Genomic DNA, 18,340 nt, shown 5'->3' on the forward strand with positions numbered 1-18,340 from the left:
CTTAGGGTACTCTTATTCTTGTAGGCAACCACTGTTTTGCTAATTTTCTTTCAAAGCCTTTTCACAAACACCTGTTATTTCCATGCTTTTGACAGAGCCCCATTGTTCAAACAGGCTTAAATTAAACACAAAGCGGCCCTCAAGAGGAAACTGTTTTTTGTAATTACAATGCATCACTTTGCAGTCAGCAAAAAGAATTACAAAGAGTTTTTGCAATGTACATATGGGCATGTGAGTATTCTATGTAACGGGAAGTTTCTCCCAACTCCACACAGTCTCTGGAGCTCGGCCAAATTGACCATCGGGTTCTTGGTCACCTCTCTTACCAACGCCCATCTCCCCTGATTGTTCAGTCTGGCCAGGCAGTTAGTTCCAGGGCAAGTCATGGTCAACTTCTAATGAACTTCTACCATGGAAGAAGCTCCCCGTGCTCTCGGGAACCGTTAATGCCGCAGCTCTCCCCAACACGAGCCTATCCCTGAGCCCTGCAGGCATGCCTTGGTTCTTCGCTCTGATATCAATCATCAGCTGCGAGACCTTATATAGACAGGCGTGTGACTTTCCAGATGATGTGCAAGCAGTTGAATCTACCGCAGGTGGACTCCAGTCAAGGTGTAGAAACGTCTCAAAGAAGATCAAGAGAAATGGGAGACACCTGAGCTAAATTTCAAGTGTTGTAGCAAAGGGTCTGAATACTTATGTCAATGGGATATTTCAGTTTTTTCCTTTTTAAAACATTTGCAAAAAATCTAAAATTCTGTTTTAGCTTTGTCATTATGGGGTCTTGAATGTAGATTGATGAGGGAAAAAAATGACTTAAAATGATTTTAGCATAAGGCTGCAACATAACCAAATGTGAAAAAAGTGAAGGGGTCTGAATACTTTCTGAGTGCAATGTAGAGGAACTTAAGCCAAAAAGGTTGGGAACTACTGGTTAAATATTTAATCATGTAGTTTTATGAGTTAATCAAAATTTTACTCCGGTCCTTGACTAAAATGTACTCAGTTACTTTTTCCACCACTGCAACTCAAACCACAAAGCCGTGAAGCAAGAGAATTAATTAGGAAACTTTTTATTTTCTCATAAAGTTTTTTGTCAAAGTGGTAAAATATTTTTGTCTCTTATTGCTTTGAATTGTCGCCTCAGCACTGAGGTCAGCTAGTAGTGTTTGAGGAGGTCTGAGCTAATCTGCAGGACACATGGCACAATCACTCTCTCTCTCACACACACACACACACACACACACACACACACACACACACACTGGGTTCGGTGCATAAGTAAACACAACTACCCTATAAATATAAATTGCAGTCAATGGTGCTGGAATTCCTTTGCACTCACTCACTCAGCCACTTGCCCTGGCTCCTTCTCACTTTGTACACACCCCCAGCAGGTGCTTTCACTTGAAGCTTAGTTTGCAGTTGTGCTTTGCGCTGTGACTTTCAGGTTAAGTGTGATTCTGCCAAAAGGCCTGGGAGGGTTCCGAGGCCTCGGGCTGGGGTCTCTGCGACAGTAATCGGGGGGCTGAGACAGATTGAAGGGTGCCCTCTGCCTGCTGCACCTCTGTCCTCAGGTAGCGGCCGGGCGTCCAGGCTGACGCGAGCATCAGTCAGAAACGGGATAAAAGGCCGTTTTTCATCCTGAACAGAAACAGAGCTGCGCTGCATCTACCATCATCCAGTCAAGTCTTTGCATCGGGCCATCAGAGCATCTTTGCCTCGGTAAGAAGACACTGACTTACACAATGTCTTAAATATGTGATGTGTGACTCTAGAAGAAATACAGTGTTTAGTTTCTTTTTCACAGGATTATTATTATTATTATTATTATTTGAAGGAGGAACTTTTGTGTGACACTTCAATTCTTTTAAATCAGATTTTTCTACTTTTCATATACACACAAACAAGCTGTGAATATTTAAATAGCAGAGATGTCCAACTTGCACCTGTCTGTTACCGATGTTAATAACATTATCATCATCTCATCTTTCAGAGAAATTAAAAGGTGTCTTCTGTGCAACTTATCTGATATAGGATTAACAGTATCTGCAGAATTTTTGTCCTTTATTTGTTTATTTATTCATATTTTCTGTATGTATTATTAAGTAACTTGTATGGAGGCTTAAAGTTTTGTCAGTTTCACAAAGTTAGGAACTTCGTGGCTTCACCACAGAGTATTAAAAACAACATAAAACAATTGTTAGAACAGACATCGAGAAGACAAAATCGTCAAACATCATGATCTAAAAAAGTACAGAGAAGGGCTGGATGCAAGTTTGAGAAGACAAAAATGTTAAGTTGAATTGCTTAGTGTTGCATGTTTTGCTTGGTCACAACAATAAAAAAGAAATCTGGGTTTAATGTCATTGGTAAGTTGACAACCATGAATTGAAAACAAAACCATTTCAGGGTGAATGAAGTTGTTGTGTCATACAGAAAAGGCTTGAACATCTGGAAATCTTGAAAAAGCCTAAGATGGCAGAGAGGGGAAGAGAATGAGAGTTGGATGAAAAGCCGTTACCTTATTAACTTTCCCTTTATTTTTCTTTTGTTTTCTTTGCGTTTGCTCTGTCTCTTAGTTACACTTGCCTTTTTTTCCTTCTTTCTGTGTATGTGAAATTGCATATTGGCAAAAACCACAATGATAAGCTGACACAATCAATTTGTCACTGATGTCCAAGATAAGACGGTGGATTTGATTATGATTTTTATTAAAGGTGGAAATTAAATACAACAGCTGCTCACCGAGACTGTAATAGGAATAAGTTACAAACAGAAATATCATCGATAGCCGCTCTGTTATCCCTGAAGGTGCAGGTGCTTTTTTACTCCTCTCATTCATAACAATCGGGTCAAAGTAATCTACATCAGGACTCTAATGTGTACGTAAAAAAGTCCAATTTGGAATGATATTTTCCATGGAAGGAGTCTCAACTTTATGTTTTACTTAAAGTTAAAAAGCCAAAAACCCTCCCCAGAGTAATTCATATTTCTCCTCTTGACTTAGAAAAAAGCTGCACTCTCCCCATTAACATCTCAAAATGATGACAGTATTAAAGTACAGAGCATATGGGAAAACACATTTATGATCCACGGCGCACATGACAGTCATCTTTTTTAAGTAACTATTTTTATATCAAGGGAAGATGGAAATAAGAAGGGGGGAGAAATACATAACAGACCTTCCCCTGCTCTACCAATTTAAAAATTACAATACCCCGATGAGGAAGGTTACAGCCTCCTCTCTGGTCCCCACAGATCTGGTGATTTCATGTGTCACCATGTTCAGTCTCTTCAGTTGAGCGAAAGTTTCAATGGACGTTAAGGTCGCATGCTTCATGTAAGTCGTGATTTATTCACTAAATCTGTTTCCAATGCACTTTGTGGCATTTTATTTTTTTATTTTATTTTATTATGGATACACCAGCTTTTCGACCTTAGCCACAGCGTTGCAACTCAAGTCTTTATTAAATGCACAAGAAAATATACATTATTAAACTGTTTTTCCAATTACATTGTGATGGCAAACATAGTCGGTGGATAGATTACGTTTAGGGGCAACGTTTTTTTGTGAATGAATGATGTGCTACATTTATTTCCTGCACTGAAACAGCTGGTTGGAGTATGTTGATAGGAAACGTAATCTGGTCTGCATTATGTTTCCTTCAAAATGTGTAGGCTGTTGGCAATTAAGCTTCTAGGAGACAGGGTTGTTTTGAAAATGTGGAGAGCAGACGGATTAAAAAATGGACTTTATGTTTGTCAGCATGCACTTTTAGTTCATTAGGCCGACCCGGCTCTTTCCAAAAGCACTGCTGATTGCAGACATTTTTTGTGTAACTTTTTAAACTACTATTAAAAACCTGTTTATTTCTGATCTTCTAACAATCAGCACTTTAAACCCAGCAGCACCGGCACATGCCTTCGGCGCCATAGTGAGAGTCTCCATATCTTCACTACCCCTGCGATTTCTCTGCCATCATTGACTGTACTCGGAGCCCTCTGTCAAAATGAATTTGGACCGACAGCAAAAGCATTTGAAATGATTTTCTGCTTCCTAGGATTCTGGGCTAATGCCAGTGCACCTGACTAACAGCAGAAATGAATCACCCAGTCGCACCTAATTCTCCCATTGGCAGTTATTACAATCTGCCCAGGGGTGGAATGGAGTATAAAAGATATGAAATGGGGATGTGTAGTGGTATGTAAAATACAGATATTGTAAATAACAATAAAAATACAAGACACTGACACAGAATCAATTCATAAAACTGGCACACAAAAAAAAAGACCTAATTTATAATGTGAACAGAACACCTGCACATGTCACTGCTGCCATGAAACAAGATTCAGATCATTTTCCCCAACCTGCAGACTTTCTTCCCATAATTCCTCACACCGAGCAAGTAACTCGACACAACGATGGAACTCCTTTTTTCCTTGCTCTCGGCACAATGACTTCCCTAGTTGGTCCAAGTTTCCCATGAGAAACAATAACAAGGGAAAAAAAAAAAAAAAAATCTCCCCTTTAACGCTCACATGGCAAATAGTCACGCCTGGCTGTACACACTCCTTTAACGCCAGACTCAAACAATACGGACCTTCTTTTTTTTTTTTTTGTGATGAGCAAAGCGCTCAAACATTTTCGTCACTTTTAGATAGATGTTTGAAATCCTCTCTACATATGAGGTTTTTTCTTTTTTCAGCTCGGATTGAATCATCCAGTTTAAACACACTTTTCGAAAGAGAACACTTTTGGTTGTTTTAATCACTACTCATTAACTTTAATCTGAACACTTGGCTTACTTCTGTCACAAAACTGTTTCAGCAACAGTGATTAATGGGGTAGCAGGTTAATTTTAAACTAGACTGCAACTTTACTAGTACTTTTATTTGTACAGAGGATTTGGAAGTGAGGACTTTTTGTGATATCTCAGGCATCAAAACAATACATAGGTCATTCTTCGTTGGTTTGATTTAGATTTGTTGCAGAAAAACACAAAAACAACAATGAAAAAAAAAAAGTGATAACACCGCTTCAATCGTTTAAAATCCAAGGCGGTAACAGGAACCTCACCTCAAATAATCACCGTCTTCATGTTAAATGAGACCGAGCATGTAGGAAAAATACGGTTCCCAGCGTGGATCCCTGCAGTCCTGAGTCCTTTTCCTTTGGGTGTCAAAGGCTGACCTTGCTGGGTAAATGGAGCAAGCTCTAATGCTCCTGAAATGAATATCAGCGTCTTGACCAAACTCATTTAGAGATCAGTCAGGGTCTTAATCCCTCTCCCTGGGGGTGTGTGTTTGTGTCTTTTTCTTGTGCCCCCTCTTCCTTTTGGAAGAAGGTAATATGGCTAAATTTGCTTTGCTAATGGGCTTAGCGCAAGCTGTTACAGAGCAGAGTTAACACGCAGCAGCCAGGCTGGGATACCAGTGGCTTTTAATCTGACTCCTGATGGAGTGAAAGGGAGAGTGGGTTATAGTTTACGAGAAATTTGGAGATAAAAGGAAAACTTGGGAGGAGGTTTTACAGTGGGGGGTTGAGGACCAAAGACTAGAAGGGGAATCTTTTTTTGGGGGGCAGGGAAGATAACTTAATTTGTCTTTGGGGAAGTTTGGTGAGAGAAAAAAAGTCATTTCACGACAGTTTTTAGCAGCCTTACAATTAATGTGCCTTTGAGAAAAAAAAAAAAGAAACAAGAAACATGTGAAAGGTTTGAGATCAACAACTGTGAAAGAGCTTGTGCTCTTAAATCCAGGCTTTTCAAGACGTCGTGTCAGGTGTGTGATGCTAAAGTTAACAGTGCCATCTCGTAGGGAAAAAAAAAAAAATTGCCCGGACACTCCCGGACAGATGATTTTAGCTGATGGGTGTAGTCTATCATTTGGCAAATTTTACGAGACTCTAATTTCTTTGTTTCTTGACAAATAAAGCCATGACTCTGCTTCAACATGTGCTCTGTGGGAGCACACTTCCTTTACTGAGGCATCAGCTCCAACCACTGATAACCTGGTGTGTGTGACAGCAGTGTGCCTTCCCATATGCCAGCTGTGACAGGTGCACATTCTGCGTGCCATATGCGGATTCACCCTGAGATTACAACAAATGCGTTACCGCCGACATCAATAAATGTTATGATGGCAATTTCCTGTTAAGAAAACGCTGTCGCCCCTATCGGTCTAGTAGCCATAAAACAGGCATCATTTTTAGTGCACGCTCTGCTCCACATTATCTAACTTCCATTTGATTAAAATCTCCAGCTGACAGTGGAGACAGAGGGCTGCAGAGACGGCACCTTGAAAGCGGAGGCAGGCGGCGGAGCTGTTTCAGGTCTCAATGCGAGTCACCTACCCCCAAGACATCAGCCATTCTGGGCCACTGACCCACAAATAAGAGACTCAGTCAAATCCATTTTGCCCCATGCCTGTCAGCGCTGTGTGTGTTTTAACTCTCTTGAGGGTAATTTTCCTGGTACCTCCATTAGGGCTTGGGGTTCTTATAGAGCGACGACCAGCACGGCCTCGCCACAGTTCTGCTCTTAACACGTTACGAAAAGGGATTCTTGCTGGCAGCCGCTCTGATGGAGAAGCTAAAACAAATGCTGGTTTAGCAGCCAAAGAATTGTAAGGAAGGAACTGTTGGTAAAGGTATTATCTTTTTTGACTTAAATCGTGAAATAGTTCTAATCAAAGTGGCGTCGAACTGCTTGAACGAGACTTTGTCAGACGGGCTTATCATTTCTGAACTCTTGTCCGCTGCAGAGAGGAACCATGTATTTACCTTCAAGACATCTTTGCTTATGTTACAGTGCTAAGTTACAGGCAGAACTGTTGATTCTTTCTGATGCTGGAGGGATACTTTAAAAAGTTTATATAGCTTGCACTTCATGTGCATGTCACAGGTTAGAAAAAGTTTAATTTGGCTTCTTTTGTTTCCTTTATCTTCAGGTACCAGTTATGTCAAACTCAGTGGGCAGTTTATCCGAAGGCACAGTTTATGAGCCCCGGAGTGGGATGACGGAGGACTCCCTCGCCATTCTGGAGCGAAACAGGGGCTCTGGAGAGGCCTGGGACATGGGGGAGACCAAACCAAACGTGGAAACTCTGGAGCGTGGCATGCCAGGCATCTTCCTCTCCTGTTTCGACATGCTTCTCACTGAAGATGCAACGTGGCTAGTGAAAGTCTCGGAGGCTTCCCCAACGCTGGCCGCACCCATGACTCACATGGAGCCCTGCGAAGAACCAGAGCAGTGCCCCATCATTGATAGCCAGGAACAGGGACTCTCTCCAGGGATGGAGGGCCAGGAGGAGGAGCGGTCTCTGGAGCAGGTGCAGAGCATGGTGGTGGGAGAGGTGCTGAAGGACATCGAAACAGCCTGCAAACTGCTCAATATCACCCCAGGTAGGCTGACTTCCACCACATCTGCTGCTACAATTTGTCATCTACAAGTCATATCGCCGACAAAGAAAACATTCTTTAAAGTTAACGAAGCGTTTTTCATGACAAAAAAAAACAAACAAAGTAACTAAATGTTGCCCGTTATTTGCAGGTAAAGGAATATTGATTCAGAGATGCTTAAGCATGGGTTAAGCATATTTGTATGAATAGCTCAGGCAAGATGACAGATCTCTTGAATTATATCCTTACTGATGCAAAGCCTTGTTTACTTGCTCCAGGATCTGTTTAATCCTGATCTTGAAATAAGTTTTCTTGGGTAGTGACAGTGATGGTTCTTTCCTGCCAGTAGACGTGTACACAGTCTTAAGGGCGAGGTCTCTCATGCTCGCAAAGTAAACACAGGAAGCATTAGGCATTGTAAGGCTGCTGGCTGTCATAAACCAATGCGATCCCGGGTCGTCTGTTCTACTGATTAGAATTATAGTGCCATAAAAGCACAATAAACTTGTGGAAACAGTAAATTTGTTATACGTACACGTTCCCGAACATAATACACACTATAAAAAAGATTGGGAATTTAACTGATTAACTTGACTCAATATGACAATAATCTCAGTGGAGGAATGGCCCCAAACCAGGTCATTTATTGTAGCGTCAGCTGAGAGTTTTCGCACCGTTTTCACATCTTTTCTTTGTTTTCTAAGACCCTATAGAGTGGAACATGGGAAATGTGCAGAAGTGGCTGCTGTGGACCGAACACCTGTACAGGTTGCCCCACGCTGGAAAGTCTTTCCAGGAGCTGACAGGAAAGGACCTTTGTGCCATGAGCGAGGAGGAGTTTCGCCAGCGTTCGCCACAGTGTGGAGACACGCTGCACGCGCACCTGGACATATGGAAGTCAGGTAAGGGTGTAAGATTTATTTGACAAGTTCATCACAGGCTGCTGCACCCCCTACAATAGCTGTAGTAGCTGCTGTTTTGAACTTTAGTGTGTGTGCATGTGTATGTTAGTGTGTTAAAGTAAGTTTAGGTGGGGGTAAGAGGTATAAGCATTAAATCATTTAAAAAAGAGCTTATTCTTAAGTCAAATATTTGTCTCGCTTTTCTGTCCAGCTGCCTGGATGAAAGAGAGGTGTTCAACTGGAGATACCAAAGCTACAGGTAGGTTTGTTTTTCTTGTACGCCTGCCATTTCATTAACAAACTCTAATAAATGTAAGGTGCACAATTTGCACTGTTGTCCTTTTTCCCACTAAACCACCATAAACCACCAGACACTGGACTGTCAAATCAAGCTTTTGCATTGTGTATTTTCTGTGTCCTGATTAAACCTCACGGGCTCGGTAATCTTTTTGTGCCCAAGAGAACAGCATGTGTCTTTTCTCAGTGAATCACAACACAATGGCCTTCAAGACCAAAGGTTGTTGTTTTGTTGTGCAGGCGGCGAGGAGCTTTGGTCTGAAGCCGATTCGTCCTGTTCGGGTCAGCCTATTCATCTGTGGCAGTTCCTCAGAGAGCTCCTGCTAAAACCTCACAACTATGGACGCTGCATCCGCTGGCTCAATAAAGAAAAAGGTTCTTTCAAATTTTAACATCATGTGCATACATGCTCCTTCTCCAGTCATTTTAATTCAGACTGTCATAAACATCCATCTGTTCACTGCATATTCCTGGAAATGGGAATTTTATTGCTTTATTCTAAAGCATACATGTTGCAGTGAAAGGGAAAAACAACATGCAACTAAAAATAAAATATTTCTTTATCGTTTCAGTTCATATGCTTTCAGAGTTTGCGGTTCAATTGAAATTTTAAACGCTTTGATCACTTCGACTGTAGCTGGCTCTTCATCTGCCTTTACTTACTACACGTCAACTGACATTTCAGCTGCTCTCATCTCTTACGCTTTAGAGGAGGCTTAAGAAGTTACAACTGATATGTAAAAAAACAATGTGTCAAATGACTACGATAAAACAATGTGACAGTGTGAAAAGGATCACTCGTAGTGATGAACCTACAGAGAAGCAGTAGCTCTGTTTGGGTTTACGGAGCTTTATTGTGAGTTTCAGTTCGTTGTTTAGCTGTCAGGCCCACAACTTTACTATTTTGGTTCACCCTCACTGCTCTCGACAGCAGACAGCTGTTTTTATAAAAAACCAAAAAGCTCTAAAAAACCCCACTGTACACTGGAGCAATTATCGGCTAAAGAGCCAGATATTTCCTTCAGGTGGTGGAGATCAAAAACAGAGCAAAAAGACAGGGAATAGTGAAAATGAAGTGCAGTTTGCCAGGTGGCCAGAAACACGACTCCAAATGAATGATCATGTTACTCTGTAACTGCTGGATGTGAAAATAAGCAACCGTTTGCTGACAAGTTCACCATATCAACGTACGCTTCTACTGAGGCCTGAGCTCTTTTCAGTGCTTTCACTTGAACAGAGACTTCAAACCCTTTTGGTGCTTCAGCCGAAGCTTCAACTTCCTCAAGTGCCTCAGTTTCAAATTCAACTGCTTTTATTTTATCTGTTTGTCCTCAACTCACAGTTCAGCTACTTTCAGTGTGTACACTTCAACTCCTTAAGTGATGCGATTTCAACTCTAAATCACAAGCATTAATGCTTTAAAACATTTTAAGTCGTTAACATTGTTTCAGCAGTGAGACATTTTCCCTCAAAAAATATAGCTTTTTATTTCACAATAGAACAATACATTCTAAATTTATAAATAGTACAATACTACAATAAATGAATATATATAGAACAATATAACAATGAATGTAAAATAAATTCAAAAGTACAATATTGTAGTACATTTTATGGTATATTTTTGTTACAATAGAACCATAAATGCCAAAATAATTTTGTCTCTAAAAGCATTTTGTTAAAAAAATAAGTCCTCTTGGCCTTGTTGGTGTTTATTCTCAACGTCACTTCTGGTTTGAATAAAAGGACTGAAATGAAAAAAGTATGCATGCAAGTAGGCGACTAATCTCCAAGTTACTCTCTATATGAGCATACATAAAATGTAAGCACTGACTCTTTTTGTGGCATGTTTTTACAAATCTCAAATCTCTTGTGGTTCCCACCAGGTATTTTCAAAATCGAAGACTCGGCTCACGTCGCGAGACTGTGGGGACTCAGGAAGAATCGACCTGCTATGAACTATGACAAACTGAGCCGCTCCATACGTCAGTACTACAAGAAGGGCATCATCCGCAAGCCCGACGTGTCTCAGAGACTGGTGTACCAGTTTGTTCACCCAGTATGAGGCTGCAGCAGAATGTGGGAGGAGGAGGTGGAAACCTACAAAATTAAAATAAAGGACACGTTATCTCACCATGCACTTGAACACCTAAACCCGAGATGAAAAGGCGAGAACACGTGCACTGACCAACCCCGATGGTACACACTTCCACTGCCAAAACTGAAGTAACAGCTGGCAGCTGCTGCAGGAAGGTTTATCTGTGCACGGGCCAAGAGGAAGAGACAAAACAATGTGGCCGCTGAGGCTTTTTCCAGCTGCAGAATGAGACAACCACAGATTTAAAAAAAAAAAAGGAAAAAAAAGAGAAAAAATGAGGTGAACTGCCTTTAATTTGCATGATCTGCCTGTTTATTTTATCCATAATGTGACTCTCACTCATTCTTCATTCATTACAACAAACAGTTAGAACTGATACTTCTTACTCACAAGCTTCAGGAAAACGCCCATTGGCCACAGCTGAATTTGCTTTGCCTTTTTTGTTCTGCTCATCTTGACCGTGATCTCTGTTTGAGTTAGAGCCAGTTTTTCTGCCACAGTTGATCATGTGGGTAGGATTGTTTTGCTTCTTTTGTGGGTTTGGTCATGTTATACACACAATCAGTCAGTCAGCTCCCGTAACCAACTACAACTACAAGACAGGCACTCTTTTTTTTTCTTTTTTTTTTTTCTTATCTGATTCAAAGGTGAAAACCTTTGGACGAGCCTTAATACCTTGCTGTGACTCTGTTTATAATGGTGTAACTTGGTAAAGAGTGATGCATTTCCTAATTATTGTTTTACTGCTGAGGAGCCCTGCTTTATATATTATGTTTTCAATCCTGGTTTATAATGCTGTATACTGCATCTTATGTTGTGGGCATTTTATTATGACCCTAAGTGTTCAAAATAAAATAAATGGAAAATGAAATAATTAATCGAATACATACATACAGACAAAACATATCACACAACCATGAAAATATAAAATAATGAAATAAATGTTTTCACCATCCTAGCATCAATTTTAGTCAGTCGGCAAACTACCTTGGGCCAGACTGAAATATCAAGACAATTATTGGATAGTTTGCCATGAAATTTGGTCCATACATTCATATCCCCTTCAGGATGAACCGTAATAACTTTGATGATCTCTTACTTTTTGCTCTAGCGCCATCATCAGCTCAAAATTTAAGCTTGTCCATTTCTTTGGTTTACGACCAAATACCTCCAAATCTAACGACATTCCCACCAGCCTCAGCTACCCTTTGTGCTTTAGCGCTAATAAGCCAATGTTCATGCATGCTAACACACTAGACTAAGATTGGTGAACACGCGAAATATTGCCTGCTTAACATGAACAGGCCAGTACTAACTCTGCGATTGTGTTGCGAGCTGACGTTAGCACTTAGCTCACGACATCCCCGGGGCTCAAGCACGTGCTCGCAGAGCCGATTGTCTATAGACTCATAGTCTAGCTATTTTATTCTAATAGTTTTTTATGTTTTACAAAGTCAATCTGTCTGTCAAGCCAGACAAACGGGACACAGACTGCTGTGGCTGTCCAGTTGGACAGCTTCGTCTTGACTGAAAGACGAAGATGTAGTGAAATAAACTGGTAATTGGGGAGAAAAAAACCCAGACATTTAAAAAACAATTCACAGAAAAAACAAGACTGAAAAATTACATGCAATTAACTTTTATATTGAAAAGAAGCAGGATGACATTTAATTTCCAAACTTATTGGGTTATTTCACAGTTACATAGTTATATATTTAATCTGAATTTAATCTTATGAGTATTTTTTTCATGTTTCAATTAGTTATTTAATTTCCAAGACTTTGGGTGTCTGTAATTTTACACTCATTTGGTTCCTTCCCGTAGTGCTTACTATTTTCACCCCGCGATTAAAACGTCTGCCTGAGCAAGGATACGGTATCCGAGCCTCAAACGGGGCTCAATTTTTTAACGGACCTCTGTCGTGTCTCTAACTAATAAAACTTAAGTAGCGTGTGTGGAAAGCAAAGTTAAACTCACCTTAACAGCTGTCGGAAGGCTCAATCATCAATAAATAACTTAATCCTTTTTCTCACCACTAACTGTTCTTTCTTCCATATTGCCCAACAGGTTTGAAGATTTGTCATAATTACTTTTTCTATTATGTAAACCAAAGGGTGAATATCAGCCAAGGGCCGGCGCCTTGGGCTGTTCTGAGCTGTTCGATCTTGTAAGACAGGTAAACTTTTCCCTTCATCATGTCTCTATGGTTTCAAATCTCACTGAGGGAAACTTGAATTAAAAAGGATCAAGTGGAGGTAAGACTGTGAAAAATATGAGTCCGCAATATCTACATGGTTACTTTAGTCATTAATACCACGCTGACGTGATAATACACCGACAGATGTGTAAAGCCTCAGAGAATTACAGCAATGAAAGGCCTGTTGAGCACAGACAGAGTTACTTCTGCACCTTATTTGCAGGCCTCGACCACTGCTTCACCACTGCTAAGGACAACATAAACAACCGTTTTAGTTCAACATCCGCCCTGCGAAGACGGAGCCAACACACATCCCGATGAACGCTCTCTGTAGTGAGGGGCTGTTTAAAATTCAATTCAAGAAAGGCGTCTATTCATAAACCTGCATTTTTTACCATCTTCTTATCCCTTTTCCCCTGCGTTCTCCTATCCCTGTCTACATCTGAATGAATTCCCAATTTTCCCAAAGTTCCTTTTGATGACCGTTGCGTTGCATTGAACTGTCCAGGTGCTGCATTAATCAAACCTTCTGACTAGTAGTGCGATGCAACTCTAGCTGGAGAAACTGTTATTTCTGCATTTTTTCGACAGTGAATCTTCGCCCAACATATCACAAAATGATGACTCGAGAAAGAAACTTTTGCACTTCGGTTCTGAGAGACATTAAACGCTTTAGAAATTTATAAACAAAAGAAACTGAAAGGGTGCAATTTAACACACATCAAGCTGGTTTGAGGCTATTTAAAAAGCAGCATCAGTGAGTGTAGGAATGCCAGCACACCGACTCCAAGCGCCAACATTTATTACGAAACAGAAGTTAAAAAAATAAGGAAATAAATGATAATAATAAATGAAGTGGGAATTTGAGATATTTGTAGTAGCTCTGCCACCAAGATGTCCTCGTGTCTGTGTTTGGCCCACTGACAAGTGGAATAAGAAAAAATAAACACCACCCAACCACAAAATGTAATTAGAAAAGCAAATAGCTGTTTTGTAACAGTTTTTTTAGGGTTGACTTTTCTTGTAAGTCATGCGTGAAACAGAACACGAAAATATCAACGGATAGCTAAAACAAATTTAATTTCCTGCAAACTGCATGAGTTGGCAAATGTTGATTCAGTTGTTACAACACAAAGAAATGTGGCACTGTCTTTTAAATGACGTCCACAGGTCTAAGAGTGTTGTGTACCTGTTGAAGAAGCGGTCCTGAACTTTGGCACTGTGGGAACTCTGCTGGCGTGGGGCTGACGTCCAATAACTGGTAGCAGGTGTGTTGATTGAACGGGAAGATATCGAGGGACTGTGTTTGTCCGAGGGGAATCTGACTCACGATCTGGTGGTTTTATGTGACACGTGTGTGTGTGAGGCTGCCTCGCAGGGAGCTGCATGCGGTTACTGCTGACCTCTAGTGCCACAAACTGTTATTAAGTCCGAAGTTTGAACCCGGGAGGACGCAGCATTAAAGCTCAACTTAACTCTTTCTCGGACTGCATTAAAAGTGAGGCGGTAACTAAGTGCATTTACTCAAGTACTGCCCCTACGTACAAATTTTAAGGTTACATGTTCTTTATCCGAGTAATTTCATTCTATGCTACTTTAAACTTCAACTCCATCCGGTTTCTGAGGGAAATGCTTCTTAACTCGTTTACATTTATATGACTACTGCAGTTACAAGTTACCTTACAAATGAAGACTCTTACGTACAAAACCTCTGATGAGCTTATAAAATATAAATTGCTGAATACATTTAACTGCCCACCAGTATATAATAGTTTAATTAGCTCCACCAACTACAACAGTAAAATGCTGCTTACCCATAAATGCATCACTAATAATAATAATATAGTATTTAATAATAAGATACTCTACATTGTTAGAACTTACCCACTTACTCTTGATACTTTAAGTACATTTTGCTTATAATACTTTTCTTTTTAACTCAAGTAACATTTTCACTGCAGGACTTTTACTTGTAATGGAATATTTTTACTGTTTGGTGTGGCTACTTTTTCACAAGCATCTGAATATTTCATACACGACTGTTTTTGACGAGATTACACCACATTATAAATTATTGTGTGCTGCAGTCGCAACTCTGTGTGGTTCAAAGACGAGTTTTACTGTAGTGTCACTCGACACATCGTTTAATCACACTCCGTGTTTTCATCTCAGGTTCACAGACGCTCATGTGTGACCCTCTGAGTTTTCTGATGACATCTTTTATTTTTCGCTTACGCAGATGAAACAGGCACTACAGTTTGGAACTTACAGCACTATGCTTAAAAAAAAAAAGAGAAAGTCCTCTAGTCTTCTACAAAGTTTTCCGTCAACATTGCAGATCAGTGTTTCCAGCATGGGCAAAGGACAGAAAAGAAAAGGAGCATTTGAGCATTTGTTTTTAAAATATGATTTAACATCCTTCAGTGTATCACAGGATTTTCACAGTGGATGCTGCAGTTGTAGCTGCACATGTCTGCTTCTGCACACTTTTAAAGTACTCTTGTAAACAGTCCCATTGTGTTTCAAATACAGTTAAAGATACGTTGAGACAGTTAGGACGCTGAGGTCTTTCCTCAATCAGACAAAGAGGGCCTGTGTGCCGTTTCAGTGTAAACTGAGCTGGATAACCTGGAGTCGGATTCTGCGGAAGCGAGCTCTCTTTCACTTCGTCGAACGTGACTGTGTGAGAGTCTTTGGAGTGGCAGGGTGGCAGATTTCGGTAAGGCAATTTCATTCATTTCACCACTCCGAACCCGGGGCTTAGCCAGAACCCGGCGCGACACCTTTTAAAAGGCGTACAGAAGCATAAACACCAAAACAAGCGACATTTCCCTCCTTCTCTCTTGCAGCAGAAAAGGCCATTCTATCATCAATATTTCAGAGACAGATCCACTTTCTGCTTTTCCCGTTGCAGCTTTCTCTGTCTGCATCAGTAAGACAACACCAGTCTGCCTCATCGGGGAGGGTGTTGCATCCACCAACACCTGCGGTTACCAGGTGTAACATATACTCATATAACATGTACTGCACCGCCACATGCGCTCCTTATCTTGCTTTGTATAAGGTTCGATTGAATTTTTCTGATTAAAACTAAATACTTAAAGACGTGTATAGCCTATCTTTAATACAGCCTGCATTTGGTACACAGTGAAATAGGTTCATGGTGTTATGCAATTCACATCAATAGCATTATTCTCATCATCATCATCATCATCATCATCATCATCATCATCATCATCCTGATCAGAGGTTTAATTCAATCAAGAATCTTTCAATAATTTGGTGGAAACAAATTGAGATCATGCACTGGATCAGCTCAGATCAGAGCGGTAAACAGTGTGTGGGAGCATCAGCATGCACATAATCACACAGATAAGAGCTGGAAGCTGATAATACAGAGTCACTGACATTCACTCATAATAAACAAGTCTGATTAACTGCAGGAATTAGAAAAAAAAAAAAAAAAAATTAACACCTTGGTTGTAAAAAGAAGCTAATCTCCATACAAAACAGCTGCGAGTTTACATTTCCGGGCAGGTTTTGTTCGTGGCGTCTGCATTATTAACACGTAGAGACAAAACAGGAGGAGGAACTGAATGAGAGGTCATTGTTATAACAGGCACGTTATTGTAGATGGGTGGGACAGTGGAGGTTAATGTAAACAATCCTTGCAGTGTTTGGTAGAATACCTATTTCCATTTCAAAGAGAAGCTCTGCTGAGAGAGACTGCATCTTTTTATTCATTTATTTTTTTTAATTGATGACGAACTGTCTTTTATCCTGTTTCAAAATGCTAATTCAGTGACATGCTGTGGAGTGGAGCAGGAAAACAACTAAATCCGTTAAAGGAATAGTTTGACATTTTGAGAAATATGCTTATTCGCTCTCTTGCTGAGACTTAGATGAGAAGACTGATGGCAGCTAGAGCCAGCAGCAGCGGCTGAGCTTCGACTACTTCCTGTCCAATAGGCAGTGTAGTTTTTCCACTTCAATTTTGTACGGATTAAACCAGGTGGTTTTAAAAGTCTAACACTGTGAGCCCCCCCCCCCAAGACAAAATTGAGACACCCACCCATCCCCTCTCACTAATAATAATAACAATAATTATAATAATAATAAAAATGTTTTGTAGAGCACTTTCCAAAACTCAAGTTACAAAGTGCTTCAAACAGGGCAGCAAAATAAACTCAAACTCATAAGATAAAAAGATAAAACCAATAAGCTGTGGTGTAAAAGAAATGATAAAAAGATAAAAAGACAAATAAAATCCAGAATGTTGAGGCCCCGACCCTTTAATTTTCAGCTGGGCCTCTGGGACAGAAAAAAACCCTCTGCCTGAGGATCTTATAATAACAATAACAAAAATAAATAACACTTTACTGTTAGTGTCTTTCCTATATCTTAGACCGTACCTGAATAAATGTCTATGTAAATGTTTTCACAATGGCTTTTCCTGACTTTACAAAGCGCATTTTACTGATGCTGCGATGTCGCTTGAGCCAGTCCAAGTAAATCCAGCAGTGTCTTTCTCTCTGGATTAAACAGCGGAGACGTAATACGTTAATCTGTGATCTTTAGAAGCGCCGGTAAAATGATTCTGTTAACTAGCTAGCTGTTTCCCCGTTTCCGATCTTTGTGCTAAGCTAAGCTAACCTGGTCCTGGCTCTAGCTTCGTATTTATCATACAGACATGACAGGGGTGTCGATCTTCCCATCTAACTCTCAAGAAGAAAGTGAATAAGCCCATTTCCCAGAAATGCCAATGTATTCCTATGAGACTAAACATGTAAATATTTCACAAAGGAAGAAAACACCGTAATCAATAAGAATAAAACTGTACAAGGATCCAGACTGTAAAAAAAAACAAAAAAAAACAAAAAACTTTTTACACATGAAATGCACAATGCATGGCTCATTCTCGCTATCCAGGCACAACTGACGATACCATATCAATATTATGATCAGACAACATACTGTATGGCATGTTAGCATCACTACCGCAATCAAACACAGCTACACACAAAAGAGACTAAAATATTTTGCTGCAGTTGCAGTATCTGGGGGTTGGTTTTGTTTCAGTGAAGTCTTGTCTGCGATGAGTGCTGAGATGAAGACAGCTCACTGTGCCCGACAGGACAAGGAAGCTTTGCTTTGAAGTCTCTGGCAATGTGCAGTTATGACTGGACGGTTCAGTCTGGGTTTTGCCCTCCGACGAGACAAGCGTCCTCAGCTGGAGCAGTTAGATTGGCTCCACGTAATTGGCCGGGTAGAGGCCCAGCTGGCCGTTGTCTAGGCGACCTTTACACCAGCCCTGTTCGTCCTCCTCCTCCAGCTTCGTCAGCTCGTCCCCTTTAACAGTGAACAGCGACAGAAATGTGCAGCAGGGTGAGATTATATCAAACAATTTGACTTGATGTAATTTACTGCAGCTAGGTTCTAACAGG

At 40.5% G+C, this 18,340-nt stretch overlaps 2 protein-coding genes across 3 annotated transcripts in view; one reads left to right on the top strand and one right to left on the bottom strand.

Annotated features, from left to right (window-relative positions):
- The first annotated feature begins 1,359 nt into the window (after positions 1 to 1,359).
- On the top strand, positions 1,360 to 11,514 carry LOC120783072 (SAM pointed domain-containing Ets transcription factor). 2 transcript variants are annotated; one of them, XM_040115773.1, is made up of 6 exons: positions 1,360 to 1,725; positions 6,952 to 7,405; positions 8,107 to 8,304; positions 8,516 to 8,563; positions 8,842 to 8,976; positions 10,488 to 11,514. In XM_040115773.1, exons 2-6 carry the CDS (start codon positions 6,961 to 6,963, stop codon positions 10,664 to 10,666), a joined length of 1,005 nt encoding a protein of 334 aa, XP_039971707.1. In that variant the 5' UTR covers positions 1,360 to 1,725; positions 6,952 to 6,960; the 3' UTR covers positions 10,667 to 11,514. The 2 variants fall into 2 exon arrangements, with proteins under 2 accessions (XP_039971707.1, XP_039971709.1); XM_040115775.1 differs by lacking the exon at positions 1,360 to 1,725 and adding an exon at positions 6,562 to 6,651.
- Positions 11,515 to 17,069: 5,555 nt separating this feature from the next.
- The window catches only part of pacsin1b (protein kinase C and casein kinase substrate in neurons 1b), a 30,380-nt gene continuing 29,109 nt past the window's right edge, over positions 17,070 to 18,340 (bottom strand). The window contains exon 10 of the mRNA XM_040115566.1: positions 17,070 to 18,245. Coding sequence (XP_039971500.1) covers positions 18,136 to 18,245 — 110 coding nt within the window. The 3' untranslated portion in view covers positions 17,070 to 18,135. The remainder of the gene's footprint in view (positions 18,246 to 18,340) is intronic.

Source organism: Xiphias gladius, chromosome 21 (assembly GCF_016859285.1).
Source record: "Xiphias gladius isolate SHS-SW01 ecotype Sanya breed wild chromosome 21, ASM1685928v1, whole genome shotgun sequence".
In the NCBI taxonomy this organism is placed as follows: Eukaryota; Metazoa; Chordata; class Actinopteri; order Istiophoriformes; family Xiphiidae; genus Xiphias; species Xiphias gladius.

What these genes read in the sequence shown, in the direction of transcription:
- LOC120783072 (XM_040115773.1), top strand. Translation starts at nt 6,961, where the DNA reads ATGTCAAACTCAGTGGGCAGTTTATCCGAAGGCACAGTTTATGAGCCC. An exon ending in CCTGGACATATGGAAGTCAG is followed by an intron (nt 8,305 to 8,515) that starts GTAAGGGTGTAA and finishes TTTTCTGTCCAG; the next exon opens with CTGCCTGGATGAAAGAGAGG. An exon ending in CTGGCTCAATAAAGAAAAAG is followed by an intron (nt 8,977 to 10,487) that starts GTTCTTTCAAAT and finishes GGTTCCCACCAG; the next exon opens with GTATTTTCAAAATCGAAGAC.